This window comes from Armigeres subalbatus, chromosome 1 (genome assembly GCF_024139115.2).
Source record: "Armigeres subalbatus isolate Guangzhou_Male chromosome 1, GZ_Asu_2, whole genome shotgun sequence".
NCBI classification, from domain to species: domain Eukaryota; kingdom Metazoa; phylum Arthropoda; class Insecta; order Diptera; family Culicidae; genus Armigeres; species Armigeres subalbatus.
This window is the reverse complement of record NC_085139.1, coordinates 253508293-253534304: the sequence shown is the minus strand read 5'-3', so window position 1 is coordinate 253534304 and position 26012 is coordinate 253508293. Positions and strand designations below refer to the sequence as shown.

Here is a 26012-nt window from a genome sequence, read left to right as displayed (position 1 = left end):
TTCTACATAAAGAACAAGTATTTCTATTTGCTGTAGTGAAAATGAAATCTTGATTATGACTCACTAAATATTAACAACTGTATAAACAAAAAAATCACAATCGATTCGCTACCATTTGCTTGGCACTATTCGGGGTCTTCCACCCGTCCTGTAACACAATGCAAGCTGCATAAGAAATCAACGTTCCTTCCAGCATCTAAATCTAATCTTACTTCATCTTAGCATGCACCCACTCCGCTTCCGATATCTCACCTAAGAGTGTCTTTTTCCTCTCCTAACCTGTATTCATTTGTTGCGGAACCTAACTAACAATATCTGGAAGACTTATCCACTCATACGCACTCGCGCCTACACTCAAATCCCACTCATGCACAGTTTAAAACAAAATAGTACTGCTGATTCACCTATTAGTGTAGTAGTAGAAGTAGTAATAGAACAGCGTCGCGGGATTGCGGGGGTACTCCTCCGTTCGCTTAGTCTATAACCGGGGCCCACGGGTGTTCGATCTTGCCGTACTGGATTCCGGTCAGGGTGTCGTACAGCCGCCGGTACACGGGCGATTCGTGGCTTTCGGTCGGCACCTGGATTTCCTCGCCCATATAGGCGATGCGCTCGATCGGGCTGATGACGGCAGCAGTGCCGGCGCCGAACATTTCCAGCAACTGTGGATGAGAGATAAAGAAAAAAGTTCGTGAACAAATTGGAAAAAAATGTGCTGCGAGGGAAATTTCTTCTATTCGGAGGGGTTCTAATAGATAAGAATTCGAATGAGATGTAAATTTCCGGACGAGATTCTGATAGAAAACTACAACGGAATAGAATAATAATTATTATAAGAAACCAATCTGACAGCCAACCGAGCAGCGCTAAAAAAAACCGTCCTTCTATGAATTGCCAGTCTCGACTCTGACTGGTAACCCCGCCTGACAGAATTTTCCGCAACGTTAAGTCCCTAAGTGGTATTTTTTTCAGTTCAGGACTTCGAAAGACAACTGGATTTTGTATTGAGTTTTGGAAACAATTGCTTAGTTCTTTAACTAATCAAAGTCCCTGAAATTCAGGAAGGCCAACTGGTAAAAGGAGTAGGAGTAGAGGATAATGGAAAGAGGCCAGAAGTAATCCAAACAGGGCACATATTTAAAAACATAGAACCTGGCTTTACGTTGGTAAAGGTTGGTAACAATGCAGTGAAATCTTATACCTCGGCCTATTTTTCGCATGCGGACTTTAAGATAGTTCTAACAACCCAAATGGCTTTTGAAATCTCTTAAAAGCGGTCCTTAAGTCCAGTCTTTGATTTCAAACCGTGTTTGGGTCTTCCTAATTAGTTATGGAGACCGCAGACTTACAAACAGAAGTTCGGTAACAGACGCCCACAGGATTTCTGAACTGCCTGCCCTTCTTATTTTCTTTCGTATATTGGCTATAGAGGAGCGTCAGCTCTTCTCTCGACACTGGGGGACTCTAAAAACCTGGAAGACTGGGGCCTCATTGCGCATCTCGATAGCTCTTTCGTATGAGAGTTTGCATAGTTTGCTCGTTTCGGATCCGTTTTTTTTTTCTTAAAAAATTGGGATCATATGATCGTTAGTTGAAGAGATAATGGAAGCCTGCACAAGATGGCGGGAGGACAAGAGGCCCGCTTGACACAAGCGAACTCAGCTGAAGTGTAAGTGTGAAGTCCGGAAAGGTTGCAGACGTAAATAAAATAGATGGAGGACAAAACTATAACTAAACCCGGCCAATGTGGATCCGGAGCCCTCCATAGTTGGTTCTGTGGGGTACGAAAGGGTCTGGATCAAGTTTGTCACCTTCACTGAACAAAAGTGTGGTGAAAAAGAAAAATCCTAGATCTATGGAGACTCAAAAAACTTTCACTTTCTTTTTGCTGCTGACTGTTTCTTCACACACGTCACATGATTTACTGGCCGATATAGAAAATCCGACGAGATTCAAGCAATCAAGCACAAAGCAGACTCCCTTGCTGGCAGGTACTTGCTTCAAAGGGACCGAAAATGTTGTCCCGACCAAGCCCATAACAGTTCGGTCTGTAAAAAAATTAAACTGTGACCATAAACTTGCCGGAGAAGCTGCCATCAGCTGCTCCACAAGGGCCTTGGGAGACTTAATTCTCCCCTGCTTTACCAAGTATTTTTATAATAGATCCTCTTGACCAGCGATTCTCAACCTGGGATACATGTACCCCCGGGGGTACCTTCGCTGGATCCAGGGGGTACCTCGGACAAAAATGCGTAATGGCGGATGTATAACAGTTTCAGTAAAAATAATTGAAAATATTTTAGTAATTTTTAATTCTAAAACTTTGTATTTTACATAATATGCATGTCGATCAGTAGAATCGACCTAAATCAAAGATTTTTGAATCCTGCCTACCCTGCCTATGGGAAAAGCTGCGGGATGCGGACAAAAGATCAAAAGGACAAAAGAGGCTCGGAAGCCTCCTTTCAAGAGGCACGGAAGCCTCTTTTCATGAGGTTCGGAAGCCTTCTTTCAAGATACTCGGAAGCCTCCTTTCAAGAGGCTCGGAAGCCTCCTTCCAAGAGGCTCGGAAGCCTCCTTCCAAGAGGCTCGGAAGCCTCCTTCCAAGAGGCTCGGAAGCCTCCTTCCAAGAGGCTCGGAAGCCTCCTTCTAAGAGGCTTGGAAGCCTCCTTTCAAGAGGCTCGGAAGCCTCCTTCCAAGAGGCTCGGAAGCCTCCTTCCAAGAGGCTCGGAAGCCTCCTTCCAAGAAACTCGGAAGTCTCCATTCAAGAGGCTCGGAAACCTCCTTCCAAGAGGCTCGAAAGCCTCCTTCCAAGAGGCTCGGAAGCCTCCTTCCAAGAGGCTCGGAAGCCTCCTTCCAAGAGGCTCGGAAGCCTCCTTCCAAGAGGCTCGGAAGCCTCCTTCCAAGAGGCTCGGAAGCCTCCTTCCAAGAGGCTCGGAAGCCTCCTTCCAAGAGGCTCGGAAGCCTCCTTAAAAGAGGGTCGTAAGCCTCCTTCCAAGGGGTTTGGAAGCCTCCTTCCAAGAGGCGTGGAAGCCTCCTTCCAAGAGGCTCGGAAGCCTCCTTCCAAGAGGCTCGGAAGCCTCCTTCCAAGAGGTTCGGAAGCCTCCTTTCAAGAGGCTCGGAAGCCTCCTTCCAAGAGGCTCGGAAGCCTCCTTCCATGAGGCTCGGAAGCCTCCTTCCATGAGGCTCGGAAGCCTCCTTCCAAAAGGCTCGGAAGCCTTCTTCCAAGAGGGTCGGAAGCCTCCTTCCAAGAGGCTCGGAAGCCTCCTTCCAAGAGGATCGGAAACCTCCTTTAAAGAGGCTCGGAAACCTCCTTTAAAGAGGCTCGGAAGCCTCGTTTCAAAAGGCTCGGAAGCCTTCTTCCAAGAGGCTCGGAAGCCTCCTTAAAAGAGGGTCGGAAGCCTCCTTCCAAGAGGCTTGGAAGCCTCCTTCCAAGAGGCTCGGAAGCCTCCTTCCAAGAGGCTCGGAAGCCTCCTTTCAAGAGGCTCGGAAGCCTCCTTTCAAGAGGCTCGGAAGCCTCCTTTTAAGAGGCTCGGAAGCCTCCTTTCAAGAGGCTCGGAAGCCTACTTTCAAGAGGCTTGGAAGCCTCCTTTCAAGAGGCTTGGAAGCCTCCTTTCAAGAGGCTCGGAAGCCTCCTTTCAAGAGGCTCGGAAGCCTTCTTTCAAGAGGCTCGGAATGATGATGAGAAGTAAGAATAAGGGCTGAGAAATGATACGTGAAAAATGAGACGTCTCACTTCTCATATATCATTTCTCACTTTTTATTCCTCACTTGTTACTTCTCACTTCTAATTTTAGAATAAATTGAGAAATTAGATGTGGGAGCTTATTTCTTATTTCTCTAACCAGTGAGAAGTCTTCCCATTTCTCATTTTTCACTTTTTATATCGTACTTACTTTTCACAGCGAAAAGTGAGAAATAGAAATAAAGAATTTAGACGTCTCACTTCACACTTCTCATTTCTCACTTTTCATTTCTCACTTTTCACAGTGATAATAGAGGAGTAAGAAATTAGGAGCGAGAAGTGCGATAAGTCACATCTCATTTCTCACCTGTTACTTCTTACTATTCATTTCTTACTGCCCACTCCTCAAATGACCTATCAAAAATTGTATCTCGTTTTATTGTCTCAGTCGATTCTTTGGCTTATTTAAGGTCAAATTTCCTTAAAAACCAATATTTTTTAAGCCTCTAACTATTTTAAAAATCGAAAACAAAAACCGAAAAAGTGCTGCTCGTGTAAACCATCACTTTTTCGATTTTTTGTTTTAATTTTTAACAATACTTAGAAGTGTTCAAAGATATGGATTCTTCGGGAAAGTTGGCCTTAAATAAAATAAAGAATCGACTGAGCAAATAAAAAAATGGTGGCAAAGGTCAATTATCATGAATCACGTCACACATTTCACATTCACTATTGTTTGGACAAAGGGGCCGTACACATATTACGTAAGCACTTATGGGGGGTGCGGGGGTCTGTCAATATCTTACGCTCCATATAAATAAAAAATCATTTGTATGAAAAAAATCTTACATGGGGGGAGGGGGGGTTGAAAAACCCAGAAAAATTGCTTACGTTATAAGTGTACGACCCCAAACGGCATTTTCGGCCATATCGGGCCATTTAGCAAACGACATTTAGGGTCATATGACCCATTCAGCCAAATGACATTTTCAACCAAATGAAATTTTCTGCCAAATAGTTCTTTCTACCAAACAATCATTCCGGCCAGACGGCATTTTCAGCCAAATGTTCTATTCGGTTAAATGACTTTTTCGAGCATGTCACCTTTTCGACCGAACAGCATTATCGGACAAATTACCAGTTCGGCCAAATCACATTTTCAGCCAATTTCTGCCAAACAACCATTTCAGTCGAACGGAATTTTTCTACCAAATGACCTATTCGGTTAAACGACTTTTTCGGCTATGCGACTTATCGGCCAAACGAGAGCTTGTATTGCGCTTTACTCCGGTCGAAACTGGCTCGATCTTCATTAGTTTGCAGTAGCCATCGAGCAAATAGGTACAGTGCGTGTTTTTGTCGTCACGAAAATGAAAAAAATATCTATTTGGTATTCGTTGGCTCATGCGCATGTATTGCGCAATGCTCCGGTCGAAACAGGCGTGATTTTCAGTAGTTTGCAGTAGCCATCGAGCAAGTAAGTACAGTGCGTGTTTTAGTCATAGCGAAGTAGTTAAGATATCGAAACAGTCTTCGGGAAAATACATTAGACAAGCGTTGCTTTTCCATCTTTGTATCACCATGAATATGACATCGTTCAAAAGAAATAATTCATCGCTTACCAAGGCGATTTCCAATAGATTTCCTTCCCAACTAACACGCTATTCCTCTTCAGTGCGCTCATGGAGATGCAGAGGATTCCTCGGTCTCTTGTAGCAATGAGTGTCGAACTAATTTTCCTCTACTTATCCTAATTGGCGGTGAGGACGTGGCCGGCATCGTTTTTGGTCTAGTATTAAAGAAACTCCGACGTATGTACATTGAGAATAACTTTCTAGTACCGAGAAAACTATTCAATTGCCGTGCTGTGCATTATTAGTTATTTTTTCTCGGCCAATCACGACTAGCAACTACGATGTATATAGTCAATCAAGCTAAGCCAAATTATGCGGCGTTTCGGCCAAACGAGATCTTCTGCCAAACTGCATTTTCGGTCACATGACCTGTTCGGTCAAACAACATTAACGGCCATATGATCTTTTCCGGGCAAACGACATTTTCGGTCAAACGACGTTTACGGTCAAACGACGTTTACGGTCAAATGACCAGTTCGACCAAATGACATTTTCTGCTAATCGGCCCATTCTACCAAATGATCATTTCGGCCAGACGGTATTATCGGCCAAATGACCCATCCGGTCAAACAACTTTTACGGCCATGCGACCTTTTCAGCTATCCGACATTTTCGGCCAAATGACCTGTTCTGTCAAACGACATTTTCGGCCGTGTGACCTTTTCGGCCGAACGGCATGTGACCTTCGGCTGGGTGACCTTTTCGGTCAAATGACCTGTTCGGTCAAACAACTTTTGCGGCCATGTGACCTTTTCGGCCAAACGACATTTTCGACCAAATGACCTGTTCGGTCAATCGACATTTTCGGACATGTAACCTTTTCGGCAAAACGACAGTTTCAGTCATATCCTTTTCGGTGAAAGAACCGTTTCGGCCAAATGTTCAAATTGGCCCAATGGAATGCGGCCAAATGGCTTTGGCCTAACTACCCTTCCCCGACCGATACGTGCCCATGACCCCGGCAGGTAGGTTCTCATAACTAGACAACTAGTCAGGAATCAGGATGCCGACAGACCAATCAAAATTCTGAGGTTAGGACTCAAAGAAGGCGCCGATTAGGGCCGCGATAGGAAGTCGTTTAGGACTCCGATAGACAAATGATTAATGCAGGTAAGGACTCCTACAGATGGCCGGTATAAGTTAGGCACACATCTCCTAAATCTAAAGAATTACCTCTCACAAAATACTTCTAAATAGAATAAAATATCTCTGACCCCGTCAAGCAGGCGGTCTGTACTCCAAAAGACAGCAAAGTCTGGATTTCGACAGACCAGTCATGATGATTAGATTAGGTCTCGAACAGACAGCTGGTAGCCAGTCAGAACTCCGTTAGGCAGCCTGTTTTAACTTCCATAGGCAAATGATCAGAACTCTGACAGGCAGCTTGTTAGTTTCGCACAAATTACCGCTACATAGGTGCATAGAGAGGTGCCTCCTGATCCCCCCAGAGATTAGGAATCAAGCAGGAAGCTTATTTGCACTCCGACAGTCATCCGCTCAGATCACTGACTGGCTGGAAACTGTTTTGTGTTCTGACAAAAAGGTGGTCAGGACTGCTATAGAAAGTCACTTGATTTGACCAAAAATATCCTCCATTGGAGGATACATGTTCCCAGACACCATATGACAGGTGGTCTCGAATCCGAGAAAGGTCAGATTAGAACTACGGCGAAGTAGTTATGCTTCTGAGGAAAGAACTCAAACAGTCGACTGGTCTGGACTTCGATAGGCAGCTGCTCAGAACGTCTATAGGCGTTTGCTCAGGATTTTGATAAGCAGTCGCAGTCGATAGGCAGCAGTCAAAAAGATCGATGGACAACCACTTTAAGCTTTGACAGGCAGCCGCTCAGAACTTCAAGAAAAAGCCGCTTAGAATTCCGATAGGCATCCGCACAGGACTTCAATAAGCAACCACTCAGAACATCGATAGGCATTCACTTAGGACTTCGATAAGCAACATGACTTCGAGAGGTAACCACTCAAAATGACGACATAGAGCCACATAGAACTTCGATAGGCATCCACCAAATAGACTGCCGCTCAGAACTTCGATAAGCAGACGCTTAGAGCTTCGGTAGGCAACAGCCCAGGACATCAAAAGCCGCTTTGAAGCTGGATAGGCAACCACTCAGGTATCCGAAAGGCACCTCCCTTTAAAACGTAGATAAGCAGCCACTTAGAGCTTGGATATCAGTCACTGGGACTCCGATAAGCAGTCGTTTAGAACTTTGATAGGCAACCGCATAGAACTTCTATTGGTAGCCGCCGATAGGCACCTGCTGAAAACAACGACCGGCAACCGCTTAGGACTTCGATAGCCAGCCCTTCAATGAGCAGCCACTCAGCGCTCCGATAAGCATCTGCTCAGAACTTCGATAAGTAGGCACTCAGATCTGGACTCCAACAAAAAGCCACTTAGAACTCCGACAGGTGCCCAGGACTTCAATTGGTAGCCACTCAGAAGTTCGATAGGCAGCCTTTTGGGACTCCGATATGCAACCACTCAGAACTGCAAAAGGCAGTCGCTCAGAACTTCGATAGACAGTCGTTCAGGACTTCGATAGGCGGCCGCTTAAAGCTTCAGTAGACAACCACAAAGGACTTCGATAAGCAGCCGCCCATAGACTCGATAAACAACCAATCAGGACTCCGAAAGGTATCCGTGTGTCATGACTTCGGCAAATAGCTGCCAAGTCTCCGATAGGCAGCCGCACAGAATAAATATAGGGAACTGTCCCGAGCTTCGATAGGCAGCGGTTTAAGACGTCAATAAAGTAACGCTCGTGACTTTAAAGGCTGCCCATCAAAAGTTCGTTCAGGTCTCCTATAAGCAGTAGCTAAGGACTTAGATTTGTAGCCACTTAATACTGCGATAGAGAGCCGGTTTGAAGTCTGAGAGGCAGCTGGTTTGTGTTCTGACAAGCAATTGATCCGTACTCCTTTAAACAGCCAGTTTAAACTGATAGGAACTGGATGCTCTCGACTGTTCGGATTTAGCACCGGGGATTTTTCGGCTTTGCAGAAACAAACTTTCGTTTTCATTGCTGAAGTGACTACAAAGCCGGAAGATCCCCGGTTCTGAAAAGAACATGCTTCTTAACTACGTCAGGCGCTGGATTGAACTGGATTCAGGTTAGGACTTCAACAGGTTAGTGAAAATTCTTAGATTGTGACCGATCAAGATTCTTGGGACTAGGATGGGAAATATAATTATTCCAACAGGCTGCGGATATTACTCTGGCTCCGAAATGAAATGCAGCTGATCAAGACCGGTAGCTTGTCAAGAGTATGGCAGTAAGCCGATCAAGGTCCGCACTAGATTTTGTCGAAAACCGGATCAAACAAAGCCCAACAAAAATCCCAATAATAAAAAATCGGCAAAATTTTTGATAAACATTCATCAAGAATCTGGTCCAAAAGGCATCGAAGATTTTCGCCCAAGTGAATAGAATCAAGCTCATGGACTGAATTGACACTTACCCGTCCCTTCTTGGCCAACTGCTTCACCATCGGCATCGTGAACTTCTCCTCCTTGACGGTGAATTCTCCCCACTGTCGACATAGTCGGAGAATGGAATCGCGTGTTATTCCCGGCAAAATCAGACCATCGAGCGGCGGGGTTACCAGTTCCCGTTCTATAATGCAGAACATCCATTAGACTTCATCCTTATTCCAATTCAAACGTTTAAAAAATAAACCTACCTCCATTTTCCTTCATATGCAGCATGAAGATATTCATCACGCCGACCTCGGTAAGCTCATGCGCATCGCCGTACAGCCACAGCACCTGGTGGCATCCCTCCTTCAGCGCCTCCCTCTGCACATGAATCGTCGGCCCGTAGTTGGACCCCACCTTGCGATCACCAACGCCTCCGTGCCACGCACGGGTATACTTCGGATTGGCGTACAGCTTCAGTCCACCAGCGCCCGGCTTGAAGTACGACCCCACCGGCGACAGTATCGTGTACAGGAGAGCCGAATCCGACGAGGCCACGCCCAGCGTGGGTTCGATGCCAATTAGGGTGGGTCGGATGTACAGACTGGCCGATTCGGTGTGCGGAACCCACTCCGAATCGATCATGATCAGACGGCACATGGCTTTGACGAGTTCCTCCCCGTCGAAGGTGGGCAGTCCCGAACGGTACGCGGTGATGTTCATGCGGGCCATGTTCATGTCCGGGCGGAACAACCGAATGCGGCCGTCCACCCCGCGGTACGCCTTCATGCCTTCGAAGAGCTGGAAGAGGATGGGCAAGAGGGAAATCGTGAGTAGTGTGGGCAGAAACTTCAAATTTAATTCAAATAGGTTTGTTCGGAAAGCAAAACAAATTATCGGAATCTAAAACTAAACTAAGATCAATAAACAAAAAAAGGGTTTGAAAACAAGTTCCAATAACAAATAAAGGTTATATTCAGTGTCAATGTTGAATGCACAATCAGCCGTTGACAACAACGAGACGAACAAGAATTGCAAACTAGGTGAGAGAGGCTCGTACGATCCACTAACACGGTAGCTACTGAGATTGGAAACGATCGATCAACCGATCGCCTGTTATCGCGGATTTCCCTAATCAGCCCACTGATAACAATGCCAGCGAAACAACAACTTGTTTATTACCCTTGTTTTCCCATTCACGGTGGCAATTGACATGCTAAACGATCGCACCAATTAGCGTCAAGGTGCCATCAACCTATGCATGGGTGCTTACCTCGACGGCATAGTGGAACACCTTGGCGGCGGGATGCAGGTTTAGCGTTTCCATGGGGGTGATTTCCGGTTTCTGCCAGCCTCCGAGCCGTTTGTGGTACGCGATTTTGAGCATGTGGTCGGTGAAGTACTTGCCGAAGGCCATATCGTCGGTGTCCGGTTTCGGGGAGAGCTGGTGCGGGGCGGCCAATCGTACCGAGAGGTCCGAGTACTGTGGGGAAACAAAGGGAGCAGACGGTTAGTGACATGCTTTGTTGCCGTTGCTTGCAGCGGTCGATAGCAGTAGAAGTCATTGCACCGGCCACGTCCTTTCAACTACGAAATGTATTATTGCGCATGAAAAGAAAGTCATTTCATTAAGTTTCAGCACAATTTTAAACTGTCGCAGCAATCAGAATGAGGCCAGCCACGCGAATCGCGCTAATTGTATTCTAATTAGTTCAGTAAAGCCACAGTCCACTCGATCCAACTACTGTGAAAGTGATGTCACCATCACTCGATTAGCATATGAAAGGTGCAAAGAGGTCAACAACTTGAAGTTCTACTCTAGAAACGTCACCGTAGTCACACTTTCGAATTAATGCAACCGGCAGTCCCAAACCCTAGCTATCGAATGCTAATGCAGCCGCAGTCAAGTTCAGGGTCATTACGCCGTCGCCACTATCTAGGCGCTAGCTAGCTAGTCGACATTCACTCACCCGGAACTGCTCACCGACGTCCGGCGCGTGCTCAATCTTCATCGGGAAGGGCGCCGCCACCGGAGCGGCCTGAGAGATCCTCGGCATATCATCATCTTCGACGCGTAGCGCCTGTTGGATCTGCTGCGAACCGCCACTGCACAGTCGAATCTGTAGTTGTTGTGTCTGGACCAGCTGCTGGATCAGTTTGTGCTGATTCTGGAAAATGTAGCGGGCAAAGCTCTGGAAAGAACCACGGACAATAAAAATGCGTTAATAATCGGTGGCGGATTGATAATGATGGTGGCATTGATTTTTATGACCGCATCCTAATTCTATAATAAGCAAGAGACGGTGGCTTGATAAGGTCGCACCACGCCACCTTCTTCCCAAACCGCAAAATCGCGGTTGTTGTCGGTCAGTCGGTTACAGTCCCCAAAGCGCCGTTATCGCAGTACACGACGATTGCATGTGACGCACGAAACCCGTGCAAAAGATAACCCTGTCACTTGCTGTGACGTTGGCGCGCAGGCAAATCAAAGTTTTCCTTTCCGCCATAAATCGAATTGGCAATCACGACATACGCCGAGTATGATAGACAGCTCTGCTGATGGAATTGACCACCGTCCACGGTGCAGACACGCTTGACTCCCGCAAATAAGCGGGTCAACGTCGTCGGTCATATTTTTGATGTTTCGGGCAAAAAATTGGCTCCTGATAACGGCACAAGACAGTAGGTGTGGCGGTTAGACAGTCAAAGTAGGCGGAACGAAGCCAGCTGTTGCTATGGCGATAATAACATGATATTGATAGGACGCGCGTTTATTTTTTCGAACGAATGATTACAAAAAGAAATATTCGCCACCGTGTTGATAAGGACAGCCCTGTCCGATGTTTGGCACACCCTGCGCTAGTTGTTTGACATTTGACCGCGTCTTGGCGATGCAAATCCAATGCGAACAATATGCGTAGAACGCTTCCTACAAAGCGCACGCCTCGGATGCTCGCGAGCTCGCAGCGGCAATAACAAAATATTTTTATTTATACCGCAGCGATCCAAAACAACTCAATTGAGGCTTATTTCCCGTTTTCCGCGCGGTCTTCTTGCGAAGATGACGACAGCCACTCGTCCAAACCCAGATAACGAGAGCGCCCATTATTCATCGGATGGATGACATTGACCCGCTGATGATTGGCCGACTGCCGTCGTCGTTGTCGTCGGATGCACGCCCTCTACTCATCGCATGAATAGGAAGACGTGACTATGCCGTCGGTTGATTGGAAAAGTGCACTCTTCAATAGCAAATGTAGGTAAGAGTCGTGATTTGTCGTGTGGAATTTGAATGTGACACAGCCAGTAACGAAGTTGCTCTATTTTATATGATTCTATTTGTGATGATCACCTTCAGAAGCAATTTAGAGTCTCAAGTGGCGGATTGCAACCGGGAAGTGCTCTCACTTCAAGGATTCACGCATCCAATTCACTCAAATGATTTTGCGAAATTTTACAATTGTTAAAATCGTTTCAAGTATAATATTAAAAAAAATGCTCTCATTGTGTATGGTTGCGTCTCATAGCAAATTTATAAACATGAGGTAGACTCCATAAACACTTTCTACCCATAGCCTATTTGGAGTGTCCCGTTGATATTTGAGAAATTCTCGTTTGTCTCATGTCGAACGAACTGTAAACAATTAAATTTATTATTATTTGTTGAACCTTCCAGGTAGAAGCTTACATCTAGAGCTACATTCGGAATTGTAGTTGAATTCTAGAAAGTTTTGAAGAAAATCCGACTCAACGTGAATTTTGCGTAACCATTTTTGTGTGTCTCACTTTTTTTCGAGTACAGTGATCGCTCGCTAAATGGGGCACGATCTCACCCCAAATTAGCGAAATTTGTTCGCAAATTGGGGCATTTTGACCAGCGTTAATGTTTTTTACTTTCTGCATTGAACAGAAGAAAATTTTACGCGACAAAATTTATTGATCTCGCTAAATGCGAAAATGGAACGTCAACGCGGGTTTGAAATCACATTTTGACGTTTGGTTGCTTTTAAGTTGGGTTTTGCCCCAAATTAGCGAACCAACAAGTAAAGAAAGCTGAATTAGCGAATGATTACGCAGCAGCTGGCGATGGGCAGGAGAACCCCGTTATCTGATAACGCCAGTTTGGCAGACGGATGTGGGAGTGTCCCGTTGCGTTGCGCAAAGCGCAATGTCATCAACTGGGAAACCCCCAAGCGCTCTTGAAAGTTGATGCACTGCCGCGCCGCCCGTAGCCGTCGGAACCGTACGCAATGCGCGGGCATCAGTAATCGAGCGAAGGTCAACGACGACTGACTGACTGACTGCGTCGAAATAGGATACTCCTGGGTTCGAGTTTCCACGCACGCACGATCACTTCCCGGCGATCTTGAAAGTGAGCAGCGACATGGTTAACGGCGGTTTAACCGCCGCGAGAGCGAGCCGGTTTTTGTATGGGGCGAATGGATGCAACGCTTCACAGACTATGTGCATTGATGGTATATAGGAGGGGCTATGTTTAGAAATGACTGCTGAAGTGCTATTTTGGGAAATTGCGGAAAAATGCGTTTGATTTCGAGTTTAATTATATGCAAATCGAAAATTGTTAATTTATTTGAACTTTGCAAATCTCCTCTCCTTTGATCCAAGTTTGGCAGAACCAATCAGCTCAACGTTTTCAAGATGTCCTGAATGATAAGTTCTTCGCTCAAGTTAATGTCCATGGCAAGGCTTGCTCAGGACAATTAAATAATATCAGCATACTCTGGTTGAACACTTTCCTGAAAACGCAGCTGGATGGCGTTTTGAAGCACTCATCAGCTTCCTATCTAAATGTATCGGACGTGTGATCGAAAAGTGAATCAAGTGACGTGTCCAAGAGTCCAGCACCTTTTCGAATTCGGAATCAAACTCAGCACGCCAAAATGAAGGCTGAAAAGGCGCATTTTTTTCCGGAGCAAGCAGGACTGAGAGATATTTTTGTTATATTCCGAAGCGGCTGTTATATTCGGTTTGACTTCACTTCAATTTTTTTTTTGTAACCTCCAGAGCGAGAAAACTGTGAACGAACTACAACATTTTTTTTTTCAACGAACTCTAACAAATGTTGGAGCATTTGTATTCATTCAAGGGTGAGTTCTTTTTGTTGTTCGAAGTACTCGAACTAGCGTTTCAGCTAGTCAGTACATCTCATACTCAGTAGAAAATCTCTTCTTCAATCTTTGGATCGCCTTCAGTGTGTTTCTCGCTATCAGTAAGTCGTCAATATAAATCAGAACGTAGATAACGATGCCTTTCTCTTTCCTGAAGTAGAAACAGTAATCGTGTTCACTTCTCTTGAATCCGTGCCGCTTGATGAATTGATGAAAACGAATGTTCCAATTCCTTGAGGACTTCTTTAGGCCGTATATTGCTTTGTACACCCTACAAAATCGATCAGTCCCCGCCTCAAAACCAGGTGGAGAGTTCATCTTCCAAAACACCATTCAAGAATACGCTCCTGACATCCATTTGGTGGACATACCAGCCTTCCTGGTTCGCTAACGCCAGCAGGATTCGTACTGCGGATATCTTGGCAACCGGTAAATACGTTTAGACTAAGTCGAACCCTTGGCAACCCTGTTACACATCCATTGAAGAAAACGACCTTCTTCCCAGTTGCTTCAAGCCGCCTGAGCGACAGCAGATTTAGCGACAATTCCGATATGAACAAAACGTCCTACATGTTGATCTGGATCCTTTCTTCGCTAACCAGCGCCTAAACGACGAATCGACCTATGTGTTGCGCTACCATGTAGCCTAGCAGTTTTTGCTGTTTGAATCATTACAGGTCGGTCCAGCTTCTGGAACCGACAACCGCCAGATCGATAGCATCGACCGCAACAAACGAAATAGTCTTTGCACTGACAGTTACCTTCTGGGAAAACTTTTTCGGTGGAACCGACTCACCGTGCGCAACTTTTTCTCACTTAGCTTAGGGCATTGAAACTTTTTGTGCCCGATACAACCACGTGCCACTACACGTAATCGCCGCCGTCGGGAAACTGTTCTCGCCGACTCCGACTTCCGTCAAACTGCTTGACTGGCGTGTGCGATCGAAAGGGAGGTTCACGACAAGAAGGACTACATTACATGGCATGGAGCGAGAAAACATTCGACGGCATTTTTGCACACCAACTTTCATCTACTTAGTGGCTGAGGAAAATTGTATTGCCGTTTTTTTTTCAAAGGAAATTCTACACGATATTCATCGAAAGCGAGACTACTTAAAACCATAAGTAGTCTTGCTTTTGAAAAAGTATTCTTTGTTTGGAAAAAAAGACGGCAATACAATTTTACTCAGTCACGCAGTGGATGTGTTGTAAACTTGTTATAAAAGTGTTACTGTGATCTAAATGTGATTAAATCTACAGACTGAGAAAGCCATCCTCCGAACAGTACATTAAATCTAGTCATAGGGGAACTGTTCCTTGAATTCATACCATGTACCCAAATCAATACCATTCGAAAACAAAGAATTGGTGCGCAAATTGTTTTATTTCTCATTTTTGTGATTTTTTTTAGCAGTGAGCACGCCGGATAACAACAAAACACGACACAAATTGAGCCTAAATTGCCTGTTTTGCAAATGTTATTGATATAGGAGCATGTTATTAATAATGGAACAGATACCCTATATGAGTTGTAGCAACCAAATCGGTCTAAATTGTGCTACTCGGGTGCAGTTGTGGTTCCAACGACAGTTTGCATGTGCTAGTCAAGCAGTATTTCACTACGAAGAATGTAGGCGTTTCAGTGGATCGATTCAGACGATGATCGGCGAACGAGGGCTATACTCGAGCAGTGTTGGAAATCTGCGAACCAGAAGTAGGTGTGTGTGTGTGCTTCATCCTCTATCCCTCACCCAGCTGGGGGCGTTGATTAAGTAGTACTACGAATAATTTGATCAGATCTCATGCTCCGTAATGGTGCCCTTTTTGTTATGAAGACTAGTACTACAAAAAGGAATCACTTCTGAAGCAAGGAAGGTTTCTTCAGAAGTGTAGGGAATGGGATGTACTAGTTGATCATAACAGGTACAGCAAGACTTCACAAGGACGCCCTTATTCGTACTAACTACTCAGGAAGTAGAAGGCCAAGAAGAGCCACCGCTGCTAGCTAAAGCTTGAACCGGATATCTGGGACTCCCACAATATCCGCGGCAATAGTAGCAACGATGCCCTGTACGTATTTAGTGTTCAATTTTTCCAATTCATATATTGGTGAAGCAATGAGAGAAGAAAAAGTAAAGAATTGGAACGTGCTCACCAATTTAGTTCATCCAGAGTTTTGCAGTTATGATCCTACTTTGTTTCTATTTAGTCTTTGGCCCAACTATGGCTGATTTGGCTGCTGCGAAAGCTTTCCTGGGGTTAGTGCCTTTTGAAGTTCTGGTTGCTGTTACTGTCATGACATTGAAATTGGTTCTAGCGCGTTCACAGTATTGAGTCAATATCTTCGAGCGAAAGTAAAAAATATTGAAAAACATAATTGTTGAAGTTGAATAATTGTTGAAGAAGGAAAAACGAAGGAACTACAATACATCTTGGAAACAGCGAAGATCAAAGGATACCAGGAGAGGACTATACGAGCGATCATCAACAAGAAGGAAAGGACCCTACGACGAAATGGACATACAACTCTGACACCGATAGAGGAGCCGCTGAAAAGAGTTTCGGTCCCATATGATAACACATCACCAACCAGCTACGCCCTCGCAGGGTTGGGAAAAATCAAATTTTCGAAAAATCGAGAATGATCAAACTCACCCGCGATTTTACTTTTAAATTTTCAAGTGATTAAAACTCGCCAGCGATTAAGAATCGTTTGAAAATCGTATCTTGATTTGATGCATTTACCATAACATTTTGAACTCTTTTTCCTCACTAGCATGAAGCTATAACGCCAAATAGAAGATATAACGGGACTGTTGGCAATTATCTATCATTAGTGAAGATTAATGATTGAATGAAAATTCTGTGTTTATTATCGTTTGAGTACAAAATTTAAGAAATTGTCGCCGGCGACAACTCGCCTACTGTTTTCACGTGAGAAGTTTTCACATGAAAATTGCAATCATGATCGTCTGATAATGATTAAGCACAACACTGCGCCCTCGACTAAGGAAATTCGGCATCGATCTAGTATTCTCCAGTAGAAGCAACCAACTCAAGTCTCTATTGGGTTCAACGAAGGATAAAGTAGAAATGTTGAATAAGGCAGGCGTTTATAAGATAAGTTGTTCCCAATGTGAAAAAATCTATGTAGGCCAAACAAAAAGATCATTAGATATAAGGTTCAAGGAACATATGGCGGAAGTGAGTAAGGAGAAAACGATAAGGGATTACATTACGAATTTAGATCTAAGGTAGCAGAGCATGTGTATAAGGAAAATCACCCAATTACGGCATCAAATATTAAAATCTTAAGAAATGTCTCTTCCCCATGGAAACTCGATGTAGCTGAGAGTTTGGAAATCCACCGACAGGTACAAACAGCGCTGTTGAATAAGGATCAGGGAAATGGCAGCTCTTGGCTCTTCAAGTTTCTACCTAAACAATAAAGTAATTTACTGTATAGGTAAATAAAGTAGGCAAATAAGATTAGATTAGGTACCTAGCGTAGTATAAATAGTGTAAGTTGCGATTGTTTTCTTCAAGTCGAGTCAAGTACAAGACACTGAAGACGACCACACAGTTGTGGTCGAAATACGTATCTGCAAAGATAACGAAAATTAACTGGTGGAATTAAATGGACAGTACTTAATTCGTCTTAGACGGTTTTATAATTGTTGAATCCTGAAAAGATGTGACGAAAAGAAAGAAGGCATCATCAAACATTACAACATGAGTGATTTTGTTTGAAAATCAATATGTAATTTGGTTATCTTCGGATGACCACGAGTAATTGAAACTAAAGTATTCTTTATTTCATTAAAACTTGAAGTCAAGCCATTTATGGAAAAATGCAATGGCAATAGAAATAAGGGTAGAACATTCAAATTATTCTAGTTGAAGTTTTTGGAAAACAGGTAAAAAACTAATGACAGTTCGAATCATTATATTTTGTTAGAATGCGAGCCAAAAAAATTGAACATTTAGATATTACAGAAAATAAATATATCTATAGATATTTTGATTGGAACTATGACATTTTTTTTTAATTATATCTTTGCTGGTGGTTTTATTATAAATAGTTGAAAGACTGGTCAGTACGCTGGTTAGCCAAATGAATTGAATAATCGAAAAAATATTGTTATCATATGGAAAATGCCAATTGGATTTTATCCAATATACGAAAACGCTCTTACTGTTTTTAAAGCCTTTAAATCGTACGAAGAGGCCCTAAGTGTCGTAAGCCATTGAAGGACCTTCAAACAATGCTTACTAAGTATTCATAAAGCAATTGTCGAGGAAATGTATGAACTCAGTATAAATTTCAGGACATACAAAATTTACGGATATAGTAAATCAGAAGTAAATCCTCACATTATGTTTTTCAAGCGATGGTCTAATAACAATTTTTACATGCGCTAGAGTAGGGGTGATGCTACACATGTTTGCACTTCCTCACAGATAGGCGCGACAGACAAATAACGTTTGCTATTCTGATTTGCACGTTAAGGCCTTTGGATTCTATGAAATATCGAGACAAGAAATTAAAAAATCACTTCATGTAAAAAGCAACCTTACTGTTCAGAAAACAAATAAAACATATAGTTATAATAAAAACATAAAAATTGAAATGATACTTAGAATTGCACTTCACAGCATCGACACGGCAAACTTGACGTCGGGAGAAGCTCTCCCACATAATCTTCACCCTACGAATTCTGTAATCGTGATTTCATGCATCTATTCCAGCATGTTACAGGTCAGCAGCCGTGATAATATCTAGCAGCAGCATCTGACGCATTGGCCAGCTTTATTTGCGGCCGCTCGAAGCCTTCGTTTTCTTAGCCAGGGAATTTGAAGGCAATTTGCAGATAGGTCCAGAGTTGGCATCATCAGTTGATGTGGTTCACTCAATATCAAGTGCACCGAATATTAAAACTTTTAAAAACTTTAAATTTGAAAAGAACGAAGAAAATGACAGAGGCAAAAAACAAACCGTCTTGCTTCCACTAAAATTTTAAAGTTTTTCGTGTTGTTTTATCCCTTCGGATCCAAAACGTCATAAAATCGTCACGTGATAAAATCAGGGGTTGACATAATCGAGGGTAGACAAAATGAATTGTCTTAAAATATTGTTTGAAAATATTTAAAACTTTTCAGAATATTTACATGAATCTGGCATAACAAGCGATTAACGAACATTATTCGACCAATTTCGTTTGTTAATATGTCCGCTATGAAAAGTGATGAAACTACTATTATTATTATTATTGCTACATTTTACAAAACAACAACATTTGAGAGTTGATAACCCGGTCCGGTGTAACGCATCGAAATAGCGACTCATGGTGAATCAACTGCATTAAATTTTATGAGTATGTTAGAATACAAACACGTCAAGAAACGTAATGAGTATAATAATGGTGATGCATATAACGTACTTACCACACATGGACTGGACTTACAAGCACCAATCCTGATTCGAGAAGTCAGGAAAATCTCATCAAAAGCCATCAACTTTAATAAGTAGCCCTCACTCTTGTTGCTCCCACCACTGCCAGTTATTCGATCGTCAGTGATGGTTTGGTTGTTCATGACCAGAATAGTTTGTACATCTTCGCCCAGACCCTCTCGGTGTTCGTCGCGTGCTTACCCTTATGGTGTTCTAACTTCCTCTCCACGACTTTGTTCTGCTTGACTAGCGTAAAGCTCTTATGTGCTCGGAAAAATGACTCTTCCATTCCCTCTTCAACCGCAAGGTATCGTTCACATCCATTCATCCAGCGCAGCGTAAGACTCGGAATCCGTGTCACCCTCCTAATCGAAAGCTTCCGGTTGTCGACAAATACCTCTGTTCAAAGCTGTCCTTGAATTGGTGCTACCTCTGGTAACAGTGGTGGTGATGCTGATCAACGCCATGAGCAAGGAATTCCACATTTCCACTGCTTTCAATAGCTTTCATTAACTTTTACTTTAATTTCTTCAAATAATTATTCAATTGGATGCGAAAAAATAAAAAGATGACAGCATCACGCCGTCCGATGCTGGTGGCTACTACGATCCCACTCATACTCACTAAACCAGAAGTAGGCAATGCAAAAGACTCGCGAACATTTGTTTTGCCTTTTTCTTGCCAACCTACTACTCGCAGAGAAAACAAAAAACGAGCCCCGAAAAATGTTCGTGAAGCTTCGCGAGTCATTCGGGTTAAAAGTGCTAAAAGTCATAAAACAACCTCGGAACATGTTTCTCACTGATGTTCGAGCAAGAACACAATTGTTTATTGTTATTGTGTTTATGTCAAGTCAAATTTATCCATTGTATTCGAAATAATCACAAATACTCGCGACCGTGATTTTTACTCCCGAACAAAATACTGCCCTGCTTTTTGTTTTTGCTCTGTCCGTACTCGCGAACAAAGCAAGTGCCAGAAAAATGCAAGCTGTAGGTTCGGGCAAGTGTGGCATTTTTGGTAGGCCCAATTACACTCTTTTCTTACTCGTGAAGCGAGTATTTCCACCACTGTACTCGAGTGGACGACTAGGAGAGCCGAAGGTGGATTCGAGACAGGGCTTCTATGGCGCTACGATAAAATAGAATTTCCCGATAGTTTCGCCATGGCGGTGCGAAGGTTACGATGTTAGGAGAATCGTTTCAAGGCGGATTCAGCGATGTTCAAGAATGTCCAGTGTCAAATAGTGCATAAAGGATACATCCACGAAGCTACAACCGAGAAGTTGGTCACAGTTGATCCACGGAGAATGTGGTACCTCCCGATCGGCATAGTGCAAATGCCAAACGAGCAGCAACAGTGAACGGTATATCCCTGAACATCCCTGGATTTATTTGGCGATTGTAAGGCCAAGGATTACTTATGCCTCATTGGTCTGGTGGCCAAAAACGAAAGAGGTAAAGGCTCAAAGAATGTTGGAAAAACTTCAAAGACTAGCAACTCTTTCAATGACTGGTGCAATGAGAATCACACCAACGAAAGCACTAGAAGCACTACTCTATCTACTTCCTTTGCATCAGTTGATACAATTAGAAGCGGAGAAGAGTGCTCTAAGGATAAAGAGATCCGTAAACCTCTTCGAAGGTGATATGATAGGACACCTGAGTATTCTGAGAACAATGAAGATTGGATGAAAAAAAAAATACAACTTCACTCGACAGTTTGCAGTATTCGATCCAGGACGTCACTTGTGGCAACAGGGAGGGCCAGACCTCCGACCAGGCTCGATTATTTTTTATACGGATGGTTCAAGAATGAACAATCGAGTTGGAGCAGGAGTAACTGGTCCAGGAATAGACATATCAAGCTGTTGAAGCTGTTAGGAAAACTTCAAGATGGTGCTTGTCGCTTTTGTGGCATGCAGAAAGAAGACTCTGAACATTTATTATGCCAATGTCCGGCACTTTTTAATCAAAGACGTAAGTTCTTCAGCAAGGGGCTAATAGAACCCTTTGAAATCTGGAGATCAAATCCCTATGCGGTATTGCATTTCATGAGAAGTGTAGTACCGAACTGGGATAATGCTCTAAGTCATTCGATGACGATCTCTAATAATAATAGTGATACGTCATTATGACTCAGCTAAAATAAAAGGGGAATGTATCACAATAGATCAATGAACAGGTCGCAGTGATGAAGATACCCAACAAGGAATAAAAAAAAAAATCCCTGAACAACATGTTGCTTAAAGAGCCGGAACTAGTGTTACCACTTTCTGACGTACTCAGCGGACTCCGGGAGCTGCGTAATGAGCCAGTTCGATCATCTGGGGCTTCTGTCGCACTTCCTCATTCACGGACGTGTTATTATCCAGGACATTTGGCGCACAAAAGCTGGATGGGATGATATCGACAAGTCGATTCTAGAGTGCTGGCAGATTTTGGTTGCCCAAACTGAACTGAAAGCAGTACAGATATCTCGTGCCTATTTCCCGAGCACGATGGCAGCGGAAATCGAAAACCTGCAGTAACACATTTCATCGACGACAGCGAGACTGTATACGCATGCGTCGCCTACTTCAGGGAAAAATCCATTGAACGCTTGTTGGAGGAAAGGCAAAGGTGACGCCTCTAAAAACGCTCTCCGTTTCGAGATCGGAGCTTCAGGCAGCGCTCATAGGCTGCAGATTGATGAAAACGCTATGCAACAGTCACAGTCTGCCGATTTCGCAGCGAATCTCCTGGACCGACTCGAAAACTGTCCTTTCTTGGATCAATTCCGATCATCGACGCTACCGACAGTTCGTCGCTTGCAGAATAGGTGAAATACTCTCGAAATCCAATTCCTAGGAGTAGCGGTACGTCCCGTCGAAGATCAACCTAGCAGATGACGGAACAAAGTGGGGAAGTGAACCGAACCTGCAAGCTGACAGTCGTTGGATCAATGGGTCGAAGTTCCTGCGAAAATCAGAAGAGTTTTGGCCGCATCAAGTGCGATCGGAGGAAGTCGAAAATAAAATGAGAGCGTGTCAGGTCCATCTAGTTACCCAGCAGAGTGAAGTCATCGAATGGAGTCGATGGAGTTTGAAAGGTTCAGGCGAACAGCCGCCTATATTCACCGATTTATGGATGGGGCAATCTTACTATCAGAGCCTTCCATCTAGAGGTGGTTCATTCACTATCAACGGAGGCCTGCAAAATGGCAATTTCGGTGGTTCATGGTGCGACGGGGTGCTCCGCTGGAGATTCGGAGCGACAACGGTATCAACTTCCATGGTGCCAAATGAATTAACAACTATCCGAGGTGTTCATCAACGCGACCACCAAGTGTGTGTGTGTGTGGGCGGATCGTGGGAGAGGTTCGTCAGATCCATCAATACAGCCTTTTCCGCCCTGACAACCAACCGAAATCCGGACGCCGAGACTCTTGTCACGTTGATGACCGAGGCAGAGGGAATAGTGAACTCTAGACCATTGATGTTGGTGCCATTCGAAGGGGAGACAAAGGAGGCTCTCACGCCAAACCATTTTTTGCTACTGAGCTCGCCAAGCTTCACCGAACCTTCCCTCCAGATTCTGGAATGCCAGGAGTTTCTCATCACCAACTGGCGGTTTACAACAAGCCTGGTGAACCAGAATTGGAACCTTAGGATACGGGAGCCCGACAATTGCGGGCGATGGAACCAAAGATGGGAGATCTAGCTGTTATAGTCGATGCTTTGGTGCGTATTAAAATCCCAACCAGCGAATCATGAAGTTGCAGAAAAGAAGACAAGGCAAGTCAAGTACCGTCATCAATTGTATCTGGTCCACCTGCATCACAGTTCTGTAACTCTGAAAAGGACCTAAAGAGTATAAACGTGATTGACAGTATCGTTGTCGAGTGGCAGCGGTACAAACCAGTGCACCGAGAGTTCACACAGTGCATGATTTGCTGCGGAATGCGGAATCAGAATGGAGCAGATCGTGTCTCTGGGTGTGTTTGTGACTGATCGAGGATGCAAGAGGTTTACCCTAACATACGGAACGCCAAGGCACTATTTCTGGCAATCTTGGACTATGTTAGTGTAGTTAGGAAAATTATAAAATTTTCAAATTGAAATCAAAAACCAAATACCAAAAAGCGGCATTAAATGTAAAACGTGATTAATAAAAAAAAAACAAAATGTGCAAAAAATAGAGCTGAAGAACTGATAGGTTAAAACTCTCGAAATTTAATTATTCAGCAAGGTAGGAACAAGGGCCTAGAAAATTATCCAAGTGGTGCATACGGACATACGAAGAAGTTTATTTTGAAGGAAGTCTACACTAGCTCATATCTGTTGACGAGCAGAGCTTTATAGTGGGAAATTCGTTAGTAGAATGATATTTCTCCGCTTTTCCCTGGATAAACTTCTTAAGACCGGTACGAAGTTGCATCAGACACCGTAATGTCAAAGAGATTTGCTCCTCATGCATTACAATCGACATTTTTATATAGGGAGATGCTGCCTCCGAGGCTACCTCTATCAGTTTTAGTACCGGTATTTCGTTGATCAGCATGCTTCACGAGCACTTACGCCAGCCGAGAAGAACTACTACAGCTACTACAGAACTACGATCGTGAAAGCCTCGACATCATATTTGCGGTGACCAATTTTTGCATTTGATTTTCAGGATCTCACAGAGAGCTATTCAATTAGATCTTGTCTTCGAGAAAGTTCACCGATATTTGAACGAGGGCTGGCCAGTGCTGGAGAGTCTGCGATCGCCATGACTAACTCATCACTGTACAAAGTTGTATTACAGCTCCGCCGTTGCTTTAGACCAACGTATCGAAGCCATTACACGATATTGTGAATCTATACATTTTGGTCGAAAGACGTCGTCGTTCGATCACATGAGAAGGAAGTCCTCGTTTGAGCAAATGCCATTTGGACGAAACTTTTTCGGAAAGGGACATTGCAATACTGTTTGCATATAAATCTTCAGTTTTAAGGACAAGCCTTTCGGAATTCAAAACTAATTTCACCCCACTCGATACATGATCTGTTATTTTTATTATTCAACGCATGCTGCGACGAAGCAAAGCTGAAAATTATTTAATAATAAAAATGACAGTTGTATGTTTCTTCCGTATTAAATAAGGTGTACTTGAAAACGCAAGTGAAATTAGTTTTGGATTCCGAGAGGTTTGTCGTTAAATAATTAAAACATATCCATTGGTTCCATTTATAAAAGCTATCCAAACAAAAACATTAATTTCTTCTACCAAGCGATAAAAAAGAAATCTATACCATTTTCCCCCAAAAAATTACTTTGTTTACGTTTCTATTTTTAACTATATTCGCAGTTCAAAAATAGACTCGATAATTTTCCACCTTAGAAGAGAAACAAACAAACAATTCGATCATTGATCTACGACTAGGATCTAATCAACTTAAAGTAGCATGCTAATTGCCATAACAACATCGACCCAATCGATCAATTTCGGCCTACATTTTCGCACCACACCCAGCGCTGCCGTGCCAGACTTGCAAATCTTGACCTAAGCAGGCCGCGGTTCATTCTAGAAACATTGAACCCGAGGCCCTTTCCCTTTCGTCGGTGTCACAGAAACCCTCCAAAACCATTACAACATCTCGCGACGACGCAACGCGCACGTGTTCTCTCGCATCGTCATTCTCCCGACGTTCGGCTAGTCGTAAACAACTGAAGATCAAATCAAACACAGCCTACTACTCACGCTCAGTGAGACTTTTTTTTATCATGTTCTCCTCCGACCACGTGAGTGTCGAGTGATAGCCAAAAATTCCTTCCTCCATATCAACAAACACACAGTCGCAGTACAACGACTTGCAGCCAAGCCCGAACGCCAATTCGGTTATCGCAGTCTTCCGGAGTTGTTTCCGTCCATCGTAAACATACTGATGATGGGCAATGCTTTCGAACCGCTCCAGTTCTAGTTCGGTACTACGACGTTAATATGTAAACAACTTTTCACCTTATCCTTCTTCGTCGTTTGCCTTCGAACACAATCACTCGGCGACTCGGCGTGATCTACTTTGAACTTTTTTTTTCCATACCTGCAGTTAATTTATGCTTGAAAAAAAAACCCAACAACTAACTGACCGACCCGCAAAAAAAATAAAGAAAAGAACCACCTCGTTTGTGCAAAAAATTGGAATAATCAACTACAATTGAAACTGAACCTTGCTCACCTTGCTTCGTAGAACCATTTTTGCAACCTTTGCTTTTCGTTAGCGGTAAGCGAACTGAATTGTCCAACGATCGGCACACGTCTTCGAGCACACACGATCAGGCGCCTCGTATTCGTATCAACTCTCGGTTTCGGATCACCCGCGAAAATATCTGGTTCTCGTGTTAACTCGTTCAATAAACTCGGCGTTGCAATCCGATTCTATGTAGATCTTCTTTATCGACCCCAAGCTACTGCCGCACACCGCGCAAAGATCTTTCCGACCTTGACTTTCGCAGATTTTTTTTGTTTTGCTTCAACGTTACTCTCGGAAAACAGATAGTCACTTGTCTTTAAAATCTCTCAAGTTCATATAATAATTCAAGGCAAAATTCGATCACACTTCTCGAGGGGGTTTGCTTCTCGGTTATCTGTGTTTGCTCCCAACCAGCTTCCAGCTGATGTTGACTCTTCAAGAACCAAATTAACACTGAATTGG

General features: G+C 43.6%; 1 protein-coding gene across 1 annotated transcript; it reads right to left on the bottom strand.

Annotated features, from left to right (window-relative positions):
* LOC134206740 (branched-chain-amino-acid aminotransferase, cytosolic-like) lies at nucleotides 1–26012 on the bottom strand. Its single transcript, XM_062682468.1, has 6 exons — nucleotides 25536–26012; nucleotides 10726–10947; nucleotides 10029–10238; nucleotides 9022–9556; nucleotides 8800–8954; nucleotides 1–662 (listed from the first exon to the last, which is right to left on the bottom strand). The coding sequence occupies exons 1-6, from the start codon at nucleotides 25551–25553 to the stop codon at nucleotides 474–476; spliced, it is 1329 nt and encodes a 442-aa protein (XP_062538452.1). The 5' UTR covers nucleotides 25554–26012; the 3' UTR covers nucleotides 1–473.